This window comes from Aquarana catesbeiana, linkage group LG03 (assembly GCF_042186555.1).
Source record: "Aquarana catesbeiana isolate 2022-GZ linkage group LG03, ASM4218655v1, whole genome shotgun sequence".
In the NCBI taxonomy this organism is placed as follows: domain Eukaryota; kingdom Metazoa; phylum Chordata; class Amphibia; order Anura; family Ranidae; genus Aquarana; species Aquarana catesbeiana.
Genome location: NC_133326.1, coordinates 313,643,379 through 313,662,429, shown reverse-complemented (window position 1 = coordinate 313,662,429; position 19,051 = coordinate 313,643,379). Strand labels below are relative to the sequence as shown.

At 40.9% G+C, this 19,051-nt stretch overlaps 1 protein-coding gene across 1 annotated transcript in view; it reads left to right on the top strand.

The window, feature by feature from the left end:
• Window positions 1-15,753: 15,753 nt before the first annotated feature.
• STAB2 (stabilin 2) overlaps window positions 15,754-19,051 on the top strand; it is a 263,642-nt gene continuing 260,344 nt past the window's right edge. Inside the window, exon 1 of the mRNA XM_073620305.1 lies at window positions 15,754-15,941. Within this exon, the coding sequence (XP_073476406.1) occupies window positions 15,843-15,941 (99 nt within the window). The 5' untranslated portion in view covers window positions 15,754-15,842. The remainder of the gene's footprint in view (window positions 15,942-19,051) is intronic.

Here is a 19,051-nt window from a genome sequence, read left to right as displayed (position 1 = left end):
GGCAATGTCTATTGAGGACATAATTGAGGGACTAATCAAAGACGACACAAATAGCTGGGTCGCAGACCACAGAGACGACACCTACCTAATAACAGAGACCAAGTTCAAAAGTGTTTCTCTTCTCTTCAACATAATTTTCAAAGAAAGACAGAGATGAAAGATCACTTATTTTCTTTCATGGAGAAAATCTTTGAGAACAGGCATGAAGAAATAGCCCCCACTCTTAAAGACTTTGAGGAGTGCTGGTACCTACCTATATTTGAAGTATACCACCCTAGGAAGCCGGGCCAGATCAGAGTAGTGTTTGACTCTGGTGTCAAATTCAAGGGTGCCTCCCTAAACAATGTCCTCTTGACAGGTCCAGACCTCAACAAAAAACTTCTGGAGGTGCTCTTATGCTTCCGCAGAGACTCTGTTGCTTGCATCAGCTGGCATCCAACAGATGTTCCATTGCTTCCTTGTCAGGGAGAAAGACAGGAACTTCTTGAGATTTCTTTGGTTTAGAGATAATGACCCCTCCAAAGACATCATTGAGTACCACATGAGAGTACACATCTTTGGCAACAGCCCTTCTCCTGCAGTTTATGGACTCAGGCATTCTGCTCAAGAGGGTGAGCCTGAGTATGGTTCAGATGCCAGACAATTAGTAATAAAGGACTTTTATGTAGATGACTGCTTTAAACCTCTACCTTCCAATGAGTCTGCAATTAGTCTCCCAAAAAGAGCGAGAGAGATTTGTCATGGGCACAGTAAAATTGGCTCTGCACCCTGAGCATACCATACCTAGACTAGAACTTTGTGCTGCAGTATTAGCTGTTGAGCTAGCTGAACTTATTGCATCAGAAATGGACATTGACCTTAAAGATGCCAATTTCTACACTGACAGCAAGGTGGTGTTAGGCTACATCTATACAGAAAATAGACAATTCTATGTTTATGTCAATAACAGAGTGCTAAGGATTAGGAGATCCACCTGCCCAACACAATGGCACTATGGGGTTGATTTACTTATACTGGAGAGTGTAAAATCTGGTGCAGCTGTGCATGGTAGCCAATCAGCTTCTAACTTAAGCTTGTTCAATTAAGCTTGGACAAAAAAAAATGAAAGACTCAGATGTTGAAATCCACCCTGAGATCTCCACACTTCTGATAGTCAGGTTAAATCCCACAGATTTAACAGATTCTCAACCTGGAAGTCACTCGTTTGAGCTACTACTTGGCTCATCCATATTCATATTCAGAATACTTTATTAATCCCATATAGCTCATTTCTTTAAATGCGCCACTCATGCAAGGGACTATGACTGCAAAGGCTGGCACCGCTGTCAAAGCACTAGTTCAACAGTTGAACTCCTGCAGTCTGGAGACTTCATCATTAAGGACTTGTATTTTCACCAGTGGAGACAAGTGCAAAGTCTTGCGAACACCTTTTGGGACAGGTGAAGGAAACAGTACATTTCCACTTTGCAACCTCAGAGGAAATGGCAGGAGAGAAAGCCTAATCTAAAAGTAGGGTGACATTGTTCTTGTGAAGGACTGTCAATCCCAAAGAAATGAGTGGCCTCTAAGCCTTGTCACCAAAACTCCTCCAAGTAAAGACAGGAGAGTCAGAAAGGTTGAAAGTTAAAGTTCACAAGATCAAGAACGCAAAGTTGTTCCTCAGGCCAGTCTCTGATCTGGTCCTACTGTTTTCTTTTGAGGCCCCAAATAGTGATATCTGTTGATACCAGGCGTAGAGTGTTCTTCCTCCAGCAGGATAATTACAGAAGAAAACCGTTCACCTTTAATAAAACTTCCCATCATTCTTCAGTCCAAGAAAAGGAAGCAGATGCATCATGGGAGTTCAGACTCCATCTTAGAGACTGAAGGAACAAGCTATCAGAGCACATGTTGGACTAAAACTTGCATCCGCTTGCATCCTCTAAACACAACATCACTGGTGAGAATTAGTTATCTACAGCATAGCTTATTTATGTTATTTCTGTATACGTCATACACTGATTATAATTACTTTTATCATTTTTGTCTTAATAGTTTTCCCTGTTTAGTTATTAACAGAGGGAAACATGTAGCAGGGACAGAACAGGGGGACTGCTGATATATCGAGTGACTCCTGATCTGAAGGAGTAGGGGAGACTTCTGATGTAAAGGGTGGCTCCTGATGTGGGGAAACTCTGAAATGAAAGTGATCGCTGCTTATGGAACTGGGACTCCTGGTGTATAGGAATATTACTGATGTAAACGGGGTCTGTGATGTGAAAGGGGAACTCTGATGTAATAATCCTAATATAGAGGGGATGATTCCTGATTTAATGTGGTCAGTCCTGATGTAAAGGGATGACTCCTGATGTAAGGGGGGGGCTCCTGATGTAATGGGGGTCTCTAAAGTAAAGGGAGTCCTTGACATAATGAGGGCCTTAGATGTATGGGGGACTCTTGATGTAAAGGGCCACAAATTTTCCTACTTCTTTACTGACATTAATCTTAGCTTTGTTCTGACAGTCCACTGAGCATATATTCAAACCTGCCTAGCTGCTATGTCTGACCAGACCACCACAATTCCTGGGTATTCTCTGCAAGAGTAAAGAAAGTCAAACTTTGTAAACCAAATTATGTCTCTGGAAGCTCCCATGTCCTTGCCCCTGACATGCAATACCAATAACCAGATCAGGGCAAAGTCCAATCAATAAGTAATTCTTTTGTCGTGTATACACGATCGGACATTCCAACAACGAAATCCTGGGATTTATTTCCAATGGATGTTGGCTCAAACTTGCCTTGCATACACACGGTCGCACAAATGTTGTCGGAAATAGAGGAAGTTCAATAGCCAGTGCGCCACCCTTTGGGCTCCTTCTGCTAATCTCGTGTTTATCTCGTGTTAGTAGAAGTTTGGTGAGAGAAGATTCGCGCTTTTCAGCTTCGTGCTTTTCAGATCGTTACTGCTCTTCAGTTTGTGCTTGTGGGTTCGTATCTGGTTTTCAGTGCATGTAGTCAGTTCGCATCTGGTTTTCAGTGCATATTTTTATAGTACGTATTTGATTTTCAGTGTGTTCTTGTCTGCTTGTTTCTGATTTTCAGTTTGCTCTTCTCAGGCCTTTCTGATTTTCAGTGCGTTCTGTTAGTTTGTTCTGACCAGCTGACCTTTCTGAAGCCATGTTGTGGGTACGTACTCATTGTAGAGTTCGTGCTGTGCAGGGGCTTGGTGTTGGGGTTCTTACTTTAAACCAAGCCCAGTCCATGAACAGGGCGGGGAGGAGTTCATGGACCAAGAATTGGTTGCTCCAGCGTGACCAATTCTCTCACATGCCTTTGTTGCGGGAGATCCGTCAGAATAATCCTGATGATTTCAGGAATTATCTCCGGATGACGCACCCTGTTTTTCACTGTTTCTTGGCTTTGCTGCCCCCTTATATTACAAAGCAGGACACCTGCATGCGGCAAGCCATCACTCCTGAACAGAGGCTAGTCGCCACCTTGCGGTACTTGGCGATGGGGAAAAGTCTGCAGGACATCAATTTCTCGACTGGTATCTCCCCCCAGGCTCTGGGGATCATTATTCCAGAGACCTGTTCTGCCATCATACAGGTCCTGCAGAAGGACTATATTAAGGTAAGATTTCTCCTTTAACATCACATTATATGTATTTAATGTTTGCTAATGTATTGTATTTCTTTCATCATTCCCTAATTACCATGATTGTAATATGCTGTGAATTTCCTCTTTATCCTCATGCATGCTGGAAGCTTTTAATGTTCCTTTTATGTCCTTCATGCATATTTGCCTTCACTAACCTCCCCATCATGCTATCCTGGGCCCATACACACCTAGCCTAGTCACTTAATGTATTTTGTCAGCTCCATAGTAGTGCTTACCCTAAACACCCCCTAAAACGTGTACAAATGTTATTTGTATGCTTAAATTCAGGCAGAGTGCCAGAGGTTTTTTTGGGGGTCCCAAAATCATTTGGAACCCTCCCCCCAACCGCTAAGTCAACCGATACCAATCCTCTATCTGCTGACTTTGCCAAACCCATACACGCTATACCTACCTCTTTTGTGGTCAGATTTATGGATGAATTCACCAAAGCATGTAGTGAAAGGGCCTGCCTGAATACTTTCAAGTGCTACTGTTTAAAGTTTTGGTCTCCTATTATCTTGATAGGTAATTGCAGAATGTAAAAATGTGCTTCAATTTGTACAGTGTGTATTCATATTTTTGGATTATGACACTTCTTACCTGTCCAGTGGGCAATAGTGTAAGTAAGGAGGGGCTGGCCAAAGTAACACACATTATTTATACATTCAGCTCTCAATGAAGTGGAGAGGGTTACCTGCCCAAAACATTGTAAACATTTTTTTACAATGGGCCATCAGAGGGGGTGAGGAATCTGATAAGTGGACTTTATATTTTTGCCTTTAAATACTCCTTCAAATCAATGCTTGCAACGTTATGTGCAAAAGTACTTATCTATTTTTTTCTTGTTTCACTCCACAGTTTCCTTCAACGCCACAGGAATGGCAGACTGTGGCTTCCCAATTTGCCCAGTGGTGGGACTTTCCCAACTGCGGAGGGGCAATAGATGGGAAACACGTCCACATAGTCCCACCCCCCAACTCAGGGTCATACTATTACCACTATAAGGGGTTTAATAGTATTGTGATGTTGGCGGTGGTATCGGCGACATATGAGTTTCTCTATGTGGACGTGGGGAAGAATGGCCAGATGTCAGATGGTGGATTCATCACCCAGACCAAGTTCCAAGGACCGCTCCAGAGTGGTGGCTTGGGATTGCCACCTCCAGAAGACAACGTGGCTGGTCTGCCATTTGTCTTTGTCGCTGATGAAGCGTTTGGGCTGGGTGATCACCTGATGCGGCCATTCCCGATGAGGACCCTCACCCCAGACCAGAGGGTTTTCAGCTACCGGCTGGCCAGAGCCAGAAGTGTGGTGGAGAATGCTTTCGGGATAATGGCCAGCCGGTTCCGCCTATTCCTTATGCCAATCAACATGGCGGAATATAAACTTAACCATATAATCCTTGCATGCTGCATTCTCCACAACTTTTTAAGGAGAAATTCTATGAACTATGTGGCCTCAGTTGGGCCTGAGGCCGGATTTGAAGACCAAACCCTGAAGGCGCTTGAAGCTGGCCGTCCTGGCTTGCCCCCTCAAAGCACCCGTGAAGTCTAAAATATATGGAGTACTTTGTGGGTAGGGGGGCCATTGATATGCCAGAAAATGTTTAAGAAAGATTTTTAAAATAATTTTTTATTTTATACTGAAATAATATTTCCTTTGATTTACTGCTTGTGTTTCTTTTAGCTGTCTCCTAGGTTATCCAATGGGCTTTTCTTTTTGGCCATTTTCTTCAATAGTGCAACGTAATTTCTTTGATACATGAGCTGACAATTTCTTCTTCGGCTAACTATTATGTTGTGGGTCTGCTACACACACACACACACACCTTGTTTTTGTTGTTAATGTATGTAATGCATTACTGATAAAAATATTCATCATTTTCAGCACCGTGAATTTTTTGGAGTGACGAAAATGGCCTGATTGTTGCAAATTATAAAGCACTGTGGGTGTTATTTACTAAAGGAAAATCCACTTTGAATTACAAGCGCACTGCAAAAGTGCACTGAAGCTGCACTGAAAGTACACTTGTAGTGCAAAGTGGATTTGCCTTTAGTAAATAACCCCCATTGTCACTGTAAACATCAACTTACTCAAAAAACTGCTATTGAGCATTGAAAGAAGAAGCCTCACTTTGTTGAGTAGAAACATTTTTACATTGTGCACATTCACATGTGCATTAGAAAAGGGTTTTTGAACAAACCAACATATTTTTGGAATTACATTTTTTTTTTGGACAGTAGAAATATCCTTTTTTGCGGTAAACAGGCAGGTTTTTAAAACCATTTAACAATACACAACTCAGGAACTTACAAAGTTCAACTTTGATAAATTGAAGGCAATATCAGACATTAGTAGGTCCAAACTGTGTTGATATTGCCTTCATCAGATGGGGTGATGTCACCCCTGTGAAAGCCAAATTTTAAAAATTGCACACAAATTGAGAGTCAAAATGGGGATTTCCCTCCTGATCCCATGCCTAAGGTCAACATGTGCTAGCTCCCATCATGGGGGATTAATGGACGTGTTCGGGGGTACAACCCCTTCCTCTCATCTACTTCAGTTGCGAGGAAGGGGTTGCATTTCACAAAATGCGTACACTGAAATCCCGTGGTGGCAGATAGCACATGTTGACATACTGTGTGCATCTTCAAAATCTGGCTTTCAATTTTTTTTTGGAAAATTACAAAAATAAAAACAATTTGAAAAATGCTGGTGTGTTTTAGATTCTGCCTAAAACATCAATGATGTTTTTGAGTCTTTTTTCCACATCATTGATGTCTTCCTTGATCTTCTGTAAATGCCTATTGCACACAATGATCTCCCCAATGAGGATCTGTGCACTTGCACTTGTGAAATGTGTTTCTTCTTCCCCAACATCCACATCACCTAAAATAAAAAAAAACACACCATGTATTATAAATATGCAGGCATTCATCTATTTCCTGAAGCTATGGTCTCAGACACTCACCTGTTGTGATCACTATTTCACTCACTTCATAAACCTCTCCTTCCTCCACATCCTCTGGTTGTGGTGTGGGGATTTCCCCTTCTTTAGGAGGTGGGGTGTCCCTGGTGTCTTCTGATGTCCCAAGTCTTTTCTCCCCTATGTGAATACAAAAAAGGTATACTTAGCAGACATATATTTGAGGCGAGAAAAAGTAATATGAAACGTTGCTTGGACGTGTCGTCCATTTGTCTGTTTTGGCAGAGTTCCAAGCTGAAGACATGATTTTTTCCCTTTCTTCAAGCTGGAATACTTACCTTTTTTGGTCAAGTTTCACACATGGAGACACCCCTAGTATCCACTGGAGCACCTGTGTGGGACACTCTAAAAAGTTTGTTCTGGTGTCCCACACTAGTGCTCCTGCGTCCAGATGTGTAAATAGCTGCTGAGTGTTCTCTCCTTACACTGAATCAAGTTTGCATTTCATTCTAGTTACAAACACATCTAGACAACAATGTACTAAACTTCTTTAAATACAAATAGGCCCGAACAAATGTAGTTAACCTGTATCTGCCAAAAACATCATATTAGTGGGTGAACGAACCATGTTTACTATGCTTACTGTGCCCACGAACCTGAAAGTTGCCATTTTAGACTATACAACAGTAAAGAAAAGCACATGGAGCAGCACTAAAGTAATAATAATAATAGGAACACACGACAACTACTTACTTTTTAGAAGCAGTTTCCTGATCTTTCTGTACTGATCGTGCTCCCTCAATTTCAGGTGTGACCAGTGTTTCCTCAACTGATCCTTGGATCGTCGTACCCCAAATTCCTGTGCAGACTTTTCACAACTTTAGCCATGATCTTGGCCTTTCTCACATTTGGGTTTGGGTATGGTCCATACTTCCCATCATAGTCGGCCCTCTTCAAGATGTCCACCATCTCCACCCATCTCTACAAAGGACATATTTGAGGCCTTAAATCTCCTCCGGGATCGGGACGTTCCTGGCTCCGGGCTTTCGTCGTTCCTGCTGTCTTCATGCACTTGTTCTTTCTCCGCCATGTGCTCTCCCACTGCGCCGAAAGAAAAGGGGCGGGGAATATACTAGATAGAAGGTCAGGGACGGGCGGAGTTTCACGCATGCGCAGTGTATATAAAGCGTAACACGCGTGCCTTGTACGTACGATCTGTGAGCAGAGGAAGGAGTAGCGGAAGCAACGATCGTGCTAACCTAGGTACAATTTTAACTTGGGCCTATACTGCTTATAGATTGAGGCCTATTTTGGGACAAGATTAGGAGAGTTTAGCCTGACATTAGGGTTTTTGTCTTGTGTTGTGTCTTGCAGAGAAAATGGATCTATTGAATGATCAGGACTTTATACCCAAATTCATTTATATGTACAGGGAGCTGCCCTGTCTGTGGCAGGTAAACTACCCCTTTTATACCAATCAAAGAAAGAAAAAGGCAGCACTGGATCAATTGTTGGAATTAGTGAAGCCGCAGATCCCCACGGCAACCATCAACTATTTGAAGGCTACAATTGGTGGCATGAGGAGCACTTATAATAGGGAATGCAAGAAGGTCCAGGATTCCCAGAGATCAGGAGAAGCAGCAGATGACATTTAAGTCCCTAGGCTGTGGTACTATGACAGACTGCATACTTACCAACTGTCCCGAATTTCCCGGGACATTCCCGGGATTTAGACTCTTTTCCCAGATTTTATTGTTTCCTGGGAAATGTACAGAGAAATCCAGTTTTTCTCGATTTTTTTGCCGCCGCCGCCATTTTTAAGAAGACCAGAAGAAGTGGAACACACGGCAGTGTGGCTACAATAGAAATGAAGCTGCTGCCGCACCCCACCCCCACTCCGCTCCACTCCGTCCACCCCCTGCCCCGCTCTGCCCCGCTGCTGGTCTGTTATGGAAAGGGGCGGGGGTGGGCGGTGGTTCTATTTAAACCACGCAGCCGGCGGAGATACTATTTTGTTCCCCCTTGGCCTCTGTTCTGTAATGGCGGTTAAGACACCGCTACTAGGAAACCTAATGTAAGGAGGGGCTCTGCTGGGGACACCTTATGTAAGGAGGGGCACCGCTGGGGACATCTGATGTAAGGGGGGGCTCCACTGGGGACATCTAATGTAAGGAGGGGCTCCACTGGGGACATCTCATGTAAGGAGGGGCACCGCTGGGGATATCTGATGTAAGGACGGGCACTGCTGGGGACATCTGATGTAAGGGGGGCTCCTCTGGGGACATCTGATGTAAGGAGGGGCTCCGCTGGGGACATCTGATGTAAGGGGGGCTCCGCTGGGGACACCTGATGTAAGGAGGGACTCTGTTGGGGGCACCTGATGTGAGGACAGACTCTGCTGGGGGCACCTGATGCAAGGATGGACTCTGCTGGGGGCACCTGATGGCATCTGGTGGCAGGCGACGTGGCAGGTGGCATGCTCAGGGGTCCCACTGATTCTGGATTATGGTGAGTTGAATGATTTCATTCTATATTACAATGTACTAATATTAATAATGTGTTTCAATCATTCTGACACCACAACAACCATGGTACTGGGATGATTGAAGCGCTAAGGTGTTTGGAGTATCTTTATCTGCTGATTTGTTAAACTCTAGAATACACATTTCTATTGTGGTGTAGGATCTGGGCCTGCTGTCCCTCCATCCCTCTTTCCTTCCTTCTCTCTCCTTCCCTCCTTCTTTCCTTTTCTTCGAACGCTAGTTTTACCAGACCAAGCGCTTCCGTCTTGTACTTGATTCAGAGCATGCCTGGAATTTGGTGCGTCGGAATTGTCTAAACATGCTTGGAATTTCCGAGAACGGATTTTGTTGTCAGAAAATTTGAGAACCAGCCCTCAAATTTATGTTGTCGGAAATTCCGCCAAAAAATGTCCAATGGAGCCTACACACGGTCGGAATTTCCAACAACAAGCTCCCATCGTACATTTGTTGTGGGAAATTCCAATTGTGTGTACGAGGCATAAGTGACATCCTGCGCACCCATAAACTTAAACAGAAAAGCAAATGCAGCTAAGTGCCCATTCATTTTTTTAACTGAGATACCAGAGGCAAACTTTTTCCTAATATGCCTAACAGGGCAGCAAAAAGGTCAGTATGCCATGGTCTGACAAGAAGCTGTCTGCAAAAGTCACCAACTTCCTCCAAGCTGTTGAGTATTCGGCCCAGGTTTCCATACCTCCTCGCACTCGAACTGAGATCCAAACACCACTTTTCAGAGATGCCCAGGACATGGGATCCCCACTGCTCCACTGCTCATGCCAGCATCTGGAATCTGTCCCACTGGAAACAAAACAAACACATCAGCCACATCATTCTTGGTACCGGGAATATGCACTGCTTAACCACTTGCCGACCGGCTCACGCCGATATACATTGGCAGAAGGGCACGTACAGGCTGATTACGTGATTTAAAATGCCATAAAACTATCCCCTATTTTGTAGACGCTATAACTTTTGCGCAAAGCAATCAATAAATGCTTATTGCGATTTTTTTTTACCAAAAATATGTAGAAGAATACATATCAACCTAAACTGAGGAAAAAACATTTTTTTATATATTTTTTGGGGATATTTATTATAGCAAAAAGTAAAAAATAATGTGTTTTTTTCAAAATTGGGGAAAAAAGGGCGTCAATTTTTTCGGGAGCCACGTCGCACGACCGCGCAATTGTCAGTTAAAGCGACGCAGTGCCGAATCGCAAAAAAGTGCTCTGGTCTTTGGGTAGCCAAATGGTCCGGGGCTTAAGTGGTTAAATGAAACAGGTGAGATGCAAACCTGTCAATACTAAACATCTAAACAGCCTCACCACTGAAGGGGACAAAGCCATCAATCTGTTCACCAGCTCTATCACTCACACCTCCAATATTATTGCAGTTAAACCGTATTCTGCTCTATAGCAACTAAGATGGCCAACAACTAAAAAGTGCCAAATTGCAAGTATCCTGTCTCCCACCATTCCTTCAGCTACTCTTTTGTACACTATTCTCCTTGTCAATACTCTCCAAAACCAGTACTGCCCTTTGCATGTGTATGCAGTTCGATGTCAAATGCCCAAATCATGCCATTTACTGAGCCAGAAACCACTCCCAAACCTCACATGTAATCACTCAAAGACTGTGTCCATGCCCAAGCGTTTTTTACTAATTTCTATGAGCGATTACATGCAAGTGGCCATTATTACGTATGGGAGCAATCATCCTCCCATTGCCTTCAATGGATTTGCTGTCTGCAGCTAATCGCTGGATACCTTTACTGAATCTCCCTTATGTAATCGCTAACTGCCCCATTCTCAAGTGCTCCCTATTCGACCCGATGAAATGCTGAGCAGAAGCAAACGCAGATGTAGGAGCACTAGGATAACAGTTTAAGATTTGCAAATCAGCAAGTGAATCAGCCTAAACCTATCATGTTCCTTCTTCAGGACCACTCCCAATGGGGATGGGTGCAGTGTATGTATCAGGGGCTTATCAAATGGCCCTACTTTTCTCCTAAACTCCACCTCCTTTATCACTTTGTCTGGGACAAATTGGTGGGTGTATATAAACATATTTCAGATTTTTTGGTACTGTCAGAAACCATGAATTAGACAGACAGAAGTACAGTTAAATCTCACTTGTTTAATAATAATAAAAAAAGGTAAAACAGAGTAAACATCCCTACTTAAATATGAAACCATTGTGCTGAAACTGCAAATTAACCCCTTAAAACAGCAATACATATATATGTGGTGGCAAGGCAGGTGGCCCTTATATACGTGTTGCTGTCTCGTCCTGGGGTGTGCTCCATCAACGCTTCAGAAGTGTGACCGAGCTGTTACTGACAGTTCACAGTCAACTACTGAGGATCAGGAGCCAATAGAACAAGCTTCCGATGATGTCAGTACTATGCAGCCAATCATAGTGCCCCATGATCCGGAGCCCCTCCTACTGGCATTGGACATCACAATCTACTTAAAATGCCAGTCCCACCACTGTAAAGGGGTTAAGACAAGTATGTGATCCTTGAGGCAATAAGGCCCATTTTTAGAGGTTTATAAATAATCCATTGTATATTATATACTTTGTAGTATACACTGTATTATATACTGTATGTTTTTTATACACTGTATTATGAACTTACTATGCGACACAGAAGAACCCTAAAAACCAGTAGATGACTGCCAAATCATATGGCAAATCTGTAGCAGTAAGGTTTATAGTTTCACATTTCAAAATGTATGCATTTGTATCTTCTTGCATATTAAGATGTATGTACAGTCATGGTAAAAAGTAAATACACCCAATGGAAATTGTTGACTTTTTCAAAATTTTTAAACAGGTAAACTTTAGATCTTCATTTAAACAGTGCCTAAAGATAAAGGTAATACGCTTGAATAAAAACACAAGGAAAATTGCCTTTTCAATTATATTAGTCACCAAAAATAACAATAAATATACTGTATGTACACTATAGCATACTGTGGACAAAGTAAGTTTACTATGGCCTGTAAAGCTCTTGTCCTATTAGCTGAAGCTCCTTTTCTTTAAGCATTCTGCATAACTGCAGTTTATGAAATCAATTGGTAAAATTTTTGATCACACCTCCATGCAAAACCCACTCATTAAATGTTTGTGTGTTTCCTTGCATGAACTGTCCATTTAAAATCTGCCCACAACATTCAAATGGATTGAAATTAGGACTTTGACTAGACACGTCCATAACATTCAATTTCTTTATTTTAAGCTATTGCTTGGTGGATTTGCTAGTGTGCTTTACAACATTATAGAGTTTAATGATGAATTTTCTGGTACAATTTCAGTTGTCACCCTATCATATGCACCTCTGGTTAAGAGAAGTGGCTGTGTCTATTTTCAAGATATGATCCACTTTTGCCATCATTAAGAAGCTGGTCCAAAGCAATGATGTTTATTTTGCCCTGGGGTGTGCATATAGACAGGAAGTGACTGTAGTAGAGCTAATAGGACATGATGTTTCAGTCCCTATGGTAAATCAGCTCTCTTGATGTTGCTACTGTGGTAACAAGGTGGAGGGTAGGTATGTCACCATTGTCATCATTCTTTGGCATTTCATTGATGAGCCCACAGGTCAGGCAGAACAATGCTGGTCAGGGTTAGGGGCTTATATACTCTTAGTTTCAGATCAAGGGAGATACAGAAATTACTCATATCAAAAGAATTGCTGATGGTCAAATTCCAGGGGAGGTACTTGGGCAGAATAACAGGGGTCCCAGCTGTGTGAACCATCCAAAATAACATGACCATTTACAAAAATAGACCGAACAGACAGATTCATTGTGAGGGGCATCAGCCTGGTCCTTGCTGATGCCTGTTCCTCGCCAGAGCTCCTGATGATGGAGATGGAGTTGTGTGGCCTGCATTCCCAAGTAGCAGCTCTTACTTGTGACACAAAAGAGACAGATGGTAGCGCTAAAAGAACTTGATGTTTCCCTATGGTAAGCCAGCAATCATGGGATTGGTATAGTGAAAACTGGGAGGGCAGGTACATCTTCAGGGTCAACAGGTGGTCACCCTCCTTCATTGACCTTTCGTTGATAATCCCTACTTCTCCAGAGGGCTCAAAAGTGATACATGGCATCCCAGGTCACCTCCATCTCAGTTTCATACCCTCCTGTCTCATATTGTAGCCCAGTTGTTGTCTTTCCTTTTAATCAAAACCCAAATGCTGCTTTTTCTGCTGCATTTGATAACTTGATTGGTTGTTGGAGGGAGCAACCCCTCACTCTTATCATCTTCAGAAGGCTGGTTGTAGATGTAGCAATGAAGCCCCTGTATTCCACATCAGCAGGGAAAATCTTACTTTTCATTTTTTACTTGTCAGTTCAGAGTAATTGGTCTTCTTTCTCTCATAAGGGTCTTTAACACCATCTTCCAATAGTATTGTCAGTTCCACAATATATGCCAGCTTGGTTGCTGTAGACCACAAAACTATGTCTGGTCGGAGTGTTGTAGCCACAATGTCTGAGGGAAACACAAGGTTTTTTTTCCAAGACAACATCCATGTTCCAGTTCCGAGCAACCTACGTGGTACTTGTATTTTTTGATACTATTTAGTGCTCTGGAGGTTGACTAGAGTAGAGGAAATCAACTTTTTCAGACATAATTTGGAAAAAGATGAAAACAATATTTTGAGGAAAAAACACATGGTAATTGTGTGTGATATATAGTGGTTTTAAGTGCATCCACAGTTAAAACGTTTTTTCTTCGTTTTTTTATAGTTGAAGCGTTTGTTACCCCAACATTTCATATTCCTTAAATGTGCCTGCTGTACCATGTATGTGTATGAGAAATGATCCTGTTCTCTTTGTATTGCTTCGCTTGTGTGAAATCCCTGGCATTTCTTTTAGTCCACTTGCTTTCCAATTAAAAACTGACCACACCAAGCAGGAGAACACGTCATGGTCAGTTCTCTAGCTATGCTGGGAACTCAGGCTGCTCTCCACCAATGATCAGACATGTCATGACACACCTCCCTTGCACAGCCTGTCACAGAAAAGCTCAGTGTGTTGCTGCTTCTCCTCCCCCCAAATCTTATGCAGCTGAGAACAGAAAGAATGTGATCACTTATAAAAATGGGAAAAAGGTATTTATAATTGTTTTTTTATATCTATACAAAAATGTTTTGCCTTTTATTTATTTTTTAAACTGAATGAGTTGTTTTACAAGGTGATCTTTTACAATTACTAAGTAGAGAGCAACCCCTGTCAAGTTTTTACTGCTATCTGGGGCTCTGTTAGAGAGTTTTACCCTTCCTTTCTATTCAGCTGATAACATTTTATGAGAAACGTAGTAAGAAGAACACTTCAAAAGCAACACAAACAGAAATAAAATGCTTTTTTTGTAGTAGTGTAGGGGAGTGCTAGAGCTCCTGTCAAACTTTTATTTCTGGAAGTAGGAGAAAAGTGTGGGGAACTGGATATCCTAGGCTCAGTTTACATATGTCCTGGCATGTTTTCATTGTGATTTTTCAAAGGAGCCCGATGTGGTTTCATTCACCGGTTCAGGTGCAATTTAGGTGCGAATTTTTAAAGTGTATGACACTTGAAATTGCACCTGAACCAGACTGAATATCGTACAAAACTCTTTTTTAGAAATGCACTGCAGCCAGCCCACGCCTATGTGAACCAGAAAAAAAAAGACGGTTCGGTTCACATGTCATGCAAATCGGATCTGGTTTTGGAACGCATTCCAATTTGCATATATGTGAACTGAGCCTTAAAGCAGTAGGTGTTTTAGTGAGGTCTTTAGCAGAGTGGAGGAAATGAGTATCCTTAGGCATCCCTCCCAAGAGTGGTGGACAAAGGTCAGCTCTTTGTTTAAGTGTGGACTGGGTGTGCAAGGAAGAAAGTGCCAAAAGCATGAGGAATAATTAGGATTATCATTTCAAATGACAGTTAAGCAGACCATTATCTGGAAGGACCATACCAATTACTCATCAGGATCCCTCCAATTTTAACAGTCCAGTACATGCTTCTTTGAACAGTACCAAGTCCTAATGAAGGGGAAAGCTCAGAACCTTTGAAACACGTTGGCTTTTTATAACACGAAATTCTGAATAAAATGAAATCTAAACTTTATACAGTCTCCATTTATATTAATATTTTATATTGTCTGTGTCTCTATTGCAGATTTCCTCTTACTTCCTGTCTGAAAGAATTATTAGGAAGTGAGGGTAAATCTAACTGAGCCCCTGATAGCAGTACAAATCTGACATGAGTTCTAATCCTTCCCCACTCTATTCAAAACCAGAAAAAAAAAGTTTTTGGCTTGACATGCACTTTAATGAATAAATCATCCATTTAGAGTTTAGATCTACTTTATTCTTGAAAATGTCCTCTGAAAAGTTGAAGTTATTTTATTCAGACACGTCAATCAACCATATCAAATGACAAACTAGATTCAATGTCAGCAGCTTCTCTGTCTCAGGACCACATGGCTCATTTAGGATATCCTGCTATTGAGCTTGTATCAAAACGTCCCTCTATAAAGTCAAATAGTGAAAAGTTGCATGCTATCCTGTGACTGGCAGATATCACATGCTCAGTTGTTTAACCCTGTACAGGAAAGAGAGGTGGGCCTGGATCTTGGGAAAAATATTTAAAGGCACAACAAACTCATAGAGATGCAGTGCAGACTCACACTACAGGAACTGTCTTTTTAGTTATTTTTTTTTCTTTTTACATTATGTCCAATTTACAATGATTCGGACGATGAAGAAAAATATGGCTATTCCTCTTATTGTTCTTTTGTCTCTTGTTTGTTATTTCCCTATCTCGGCAGACTCCATAAAAAAAGAGGTAAGAGATATTGTTTGTTCTGTATACTGTGCTTTTGTGGATGGTCGTCTTCACCATACTTATTAGTTTTCTATAGGTACTATACACTCTGCTGTGGTTTACACATTAGGCTGTTGTTCAGGTAGCTGATGCTGATTATGACTGCTGATCAGACAGCTTGTGATTGATGTTACTACAGACTCATGTACATAAGCATCAGACTCCTTTTAAATTTCTTGTCACGTTGCTTCTGAGTTGGACTAAGTTGCTTAAGTTGCTATTGCATTAAGTTATAGCAAAGCAGCTCAGATGCAAACATTAGTCGTATTTCAATTTATGTTTTCTTGATGTACTGCTTTATATTTTTGTTACCACCTCTTGTGTGTGCATTTGAAATACTATGGTCACTGGAAGTCACCTGATAACATAGCTCCATCTATTGATGGAATTATTCTCTAACATTATGCCTTTTTCTTCAATAGTATCTTTATAGCAGGTGTAGTTATGTTGATACATCCTACCCATAAATGACAGTACAGTGATGTTTGATAAGGTATAGCACAATAAGAAATCAATGATTAGAAATCAGTCAGCTATCACTCTTTTGTTTCAACTAAATTTTTGAAGCTAGTATTTGATGTTGACTGTTAAAGTAATGATTAGTATTAGAATTATGTATTAGGTTCTATATACATACCAACACTAACAAAGTGGCGTACCTGACACTATCCAGGTGCTCCCCAACAATTTGAAACTGATCTACTAAAATGAAAAGTGACCCATATTAATTTTAAAAGTTTATTTACAGACAAGACAAGCTTGTTATTTTTTTAATATTTTTTTAATTCTTCTGCAGGATTGAATGTTTGTGTTCTTACATCACACTTTAGTTAGTCCTTGTACAAGTCCATGCCATCTGTGACACATTGGTATTTACAAATACATTTTCAACCAGAGGAATGCCATCTATGGTGCCTATTAAAGCCTATGCAACATATTTTCGTGAAACTTGGAGAAAGGTGCAGGTGCTTCTTTTGGTGCAACATAGTGCATTGTTCCATAGACTTCAATTGGAGCTCAAGAAAAATAACAAGAAAAACACAAAGAAAAAAACACAAGAAAATAGCATGAAAAATGCATCAATATAACATTATAAGGAGATAAGCATCTCAATGAACTCAAGTGTTCTATGAGGCATCATTAAAATGCACACAGCTGGTAGAACCTGGCCTTGATTAACACTACTGTTCCATCTCTGCATCCACTTCCCTTGAGAGGAAGTCATATATATGTGGTAGATCTTCACCTGTTTCCAGTGCCCATGTGAACATATAAAGAGAAATATGATCTCAGCCATTCCATATCTTCTTTTGTAAATTCAAGTTGCCTGGCTATTATGTTTACCTACTAGCTTTTTACTTTGAGCCACCGAGTTAGAGAAAAGTTGGAAGTATTTATTGACATGCTTGTTTCAGGTTTGTGACTTAAGCATGCCAACCAGGCAACAATCAATCATTTTCAGGAGAGGTCAGCAATGGCATCCTTTATGTTATTCTTATGACTGGTCTCTTTTAAATAAGCCTGCCATGGGAGAAACATGGAGGTGGGATTGTTGAGTTTTCCTTCTGCAAATGCTAGCTACTTGGCCGCAATGATAACTCTCTTGCTTCAGTACTATGAGCCCGAAAAAGCACGCAGATCTGGACTTGATCCTTCTGATCCACATACACGCCCTAGGTAAGTAAACTTAAAAAAGTAATAATAATGCTATAGGTTTGGCACAACAGATCTGTTTCTAAAAATTATAGATACCTGGTTGCCATGCTAACTCTCTTCCTTCAGTGCTTTATGCCATTGAGCCATAGAAGGCATGCAGATCAGAACCTGCTTCTTTCAATTAGCATATTTGTTTCGGTGATTCAAAGTGTTGCCAAATGGTTAGATTTATGGCCAAGCAGCTAGGTTTTTTAAAAGAATATCGCAGGCACATACTGTATTTCTCCCATGACAGGTGTCACTTAGAGCAAAAGTCTATTATAATAAATATTTTACTGTCTATAGAAAAACTTCTGTCCTATATTACCACTCTGAGTCTTATAATCCATGGCATCCTTTGGCATTTACTAATGTTACTGTGAAAGAATGTACAGAGGCAAAACACAGTATGGCTAAACTGTCTGTATTCTTATTTTAGTCTGCTGAAATTTGGTGAGTGCATTATGCACATCACCCCTGCCCTTTACTGCGCCTTTTGTATGCAAGTAAACATATATTTTGTATTATTTATTTGATCATTATTTCCTCTAAATTTTATTACCAATTATCAGAATGTAGAGATGGCTGGAATAAATTAGTAATAGGCTAGGAAGGTCATCAGAAGATGGGAATAGTGATGTTGTATTTCCTTTATGTAAAAACATCTTATGCAGGCTTTAGAAAGATTTTCTATTCAGGCTGTTATAGTAGTTTTCGTTGACCTTTCTTCTGCATTTTAAAATGATAACCCTGGGGCAACATTGTCCTCATATTCAGTTTATTTTACTCATCATTATAGTTCTGGCTTTTTTTTCTGCAGTGCTTTAGGCTTCATGCACACCGGCATATTAAAATACTCCTATGTACCCTAGAACTTTCTGCATGGAGGGGACAGAAAAGTCAAGAGTAAAAAATGCTTTTTTTGCATTTTGATGTGTAATTACGTATTTACAGGCACATGGCAATTAGAAGCATATGTAAACTTATTCCACTGGCCAGAAAATAAATGTATTCTAGCCACCTGAATGAATGTACATGTTTATGCTCTTAATTTAAGCCAGTGAGCTCCTGTTCAAATGTAGGTTTATATGTAGGTTTAGAGCTTTTTCTTTGCTCCTGAACACTGCTTTTAAATATGAATCTAAACTCCACAATGTGCATGAACAAATTGGCTAAAACTAAGCTGCTTTCAGGGCAAAAAAGTGAAAAATGCTTAGGTGGAGTTTTTTTCTGTTCATGTGCATGAGGTCTTATAGAGAGCATTAAAATGTTCATATCAGTCCCTGCCTCTAAAGGAGCGCACCATGTTCAGTTCTGTTCTTTAATATGTCTGTGTCCCTGTATTTAAAAAGAAAATTAATATATAAATGTTATTA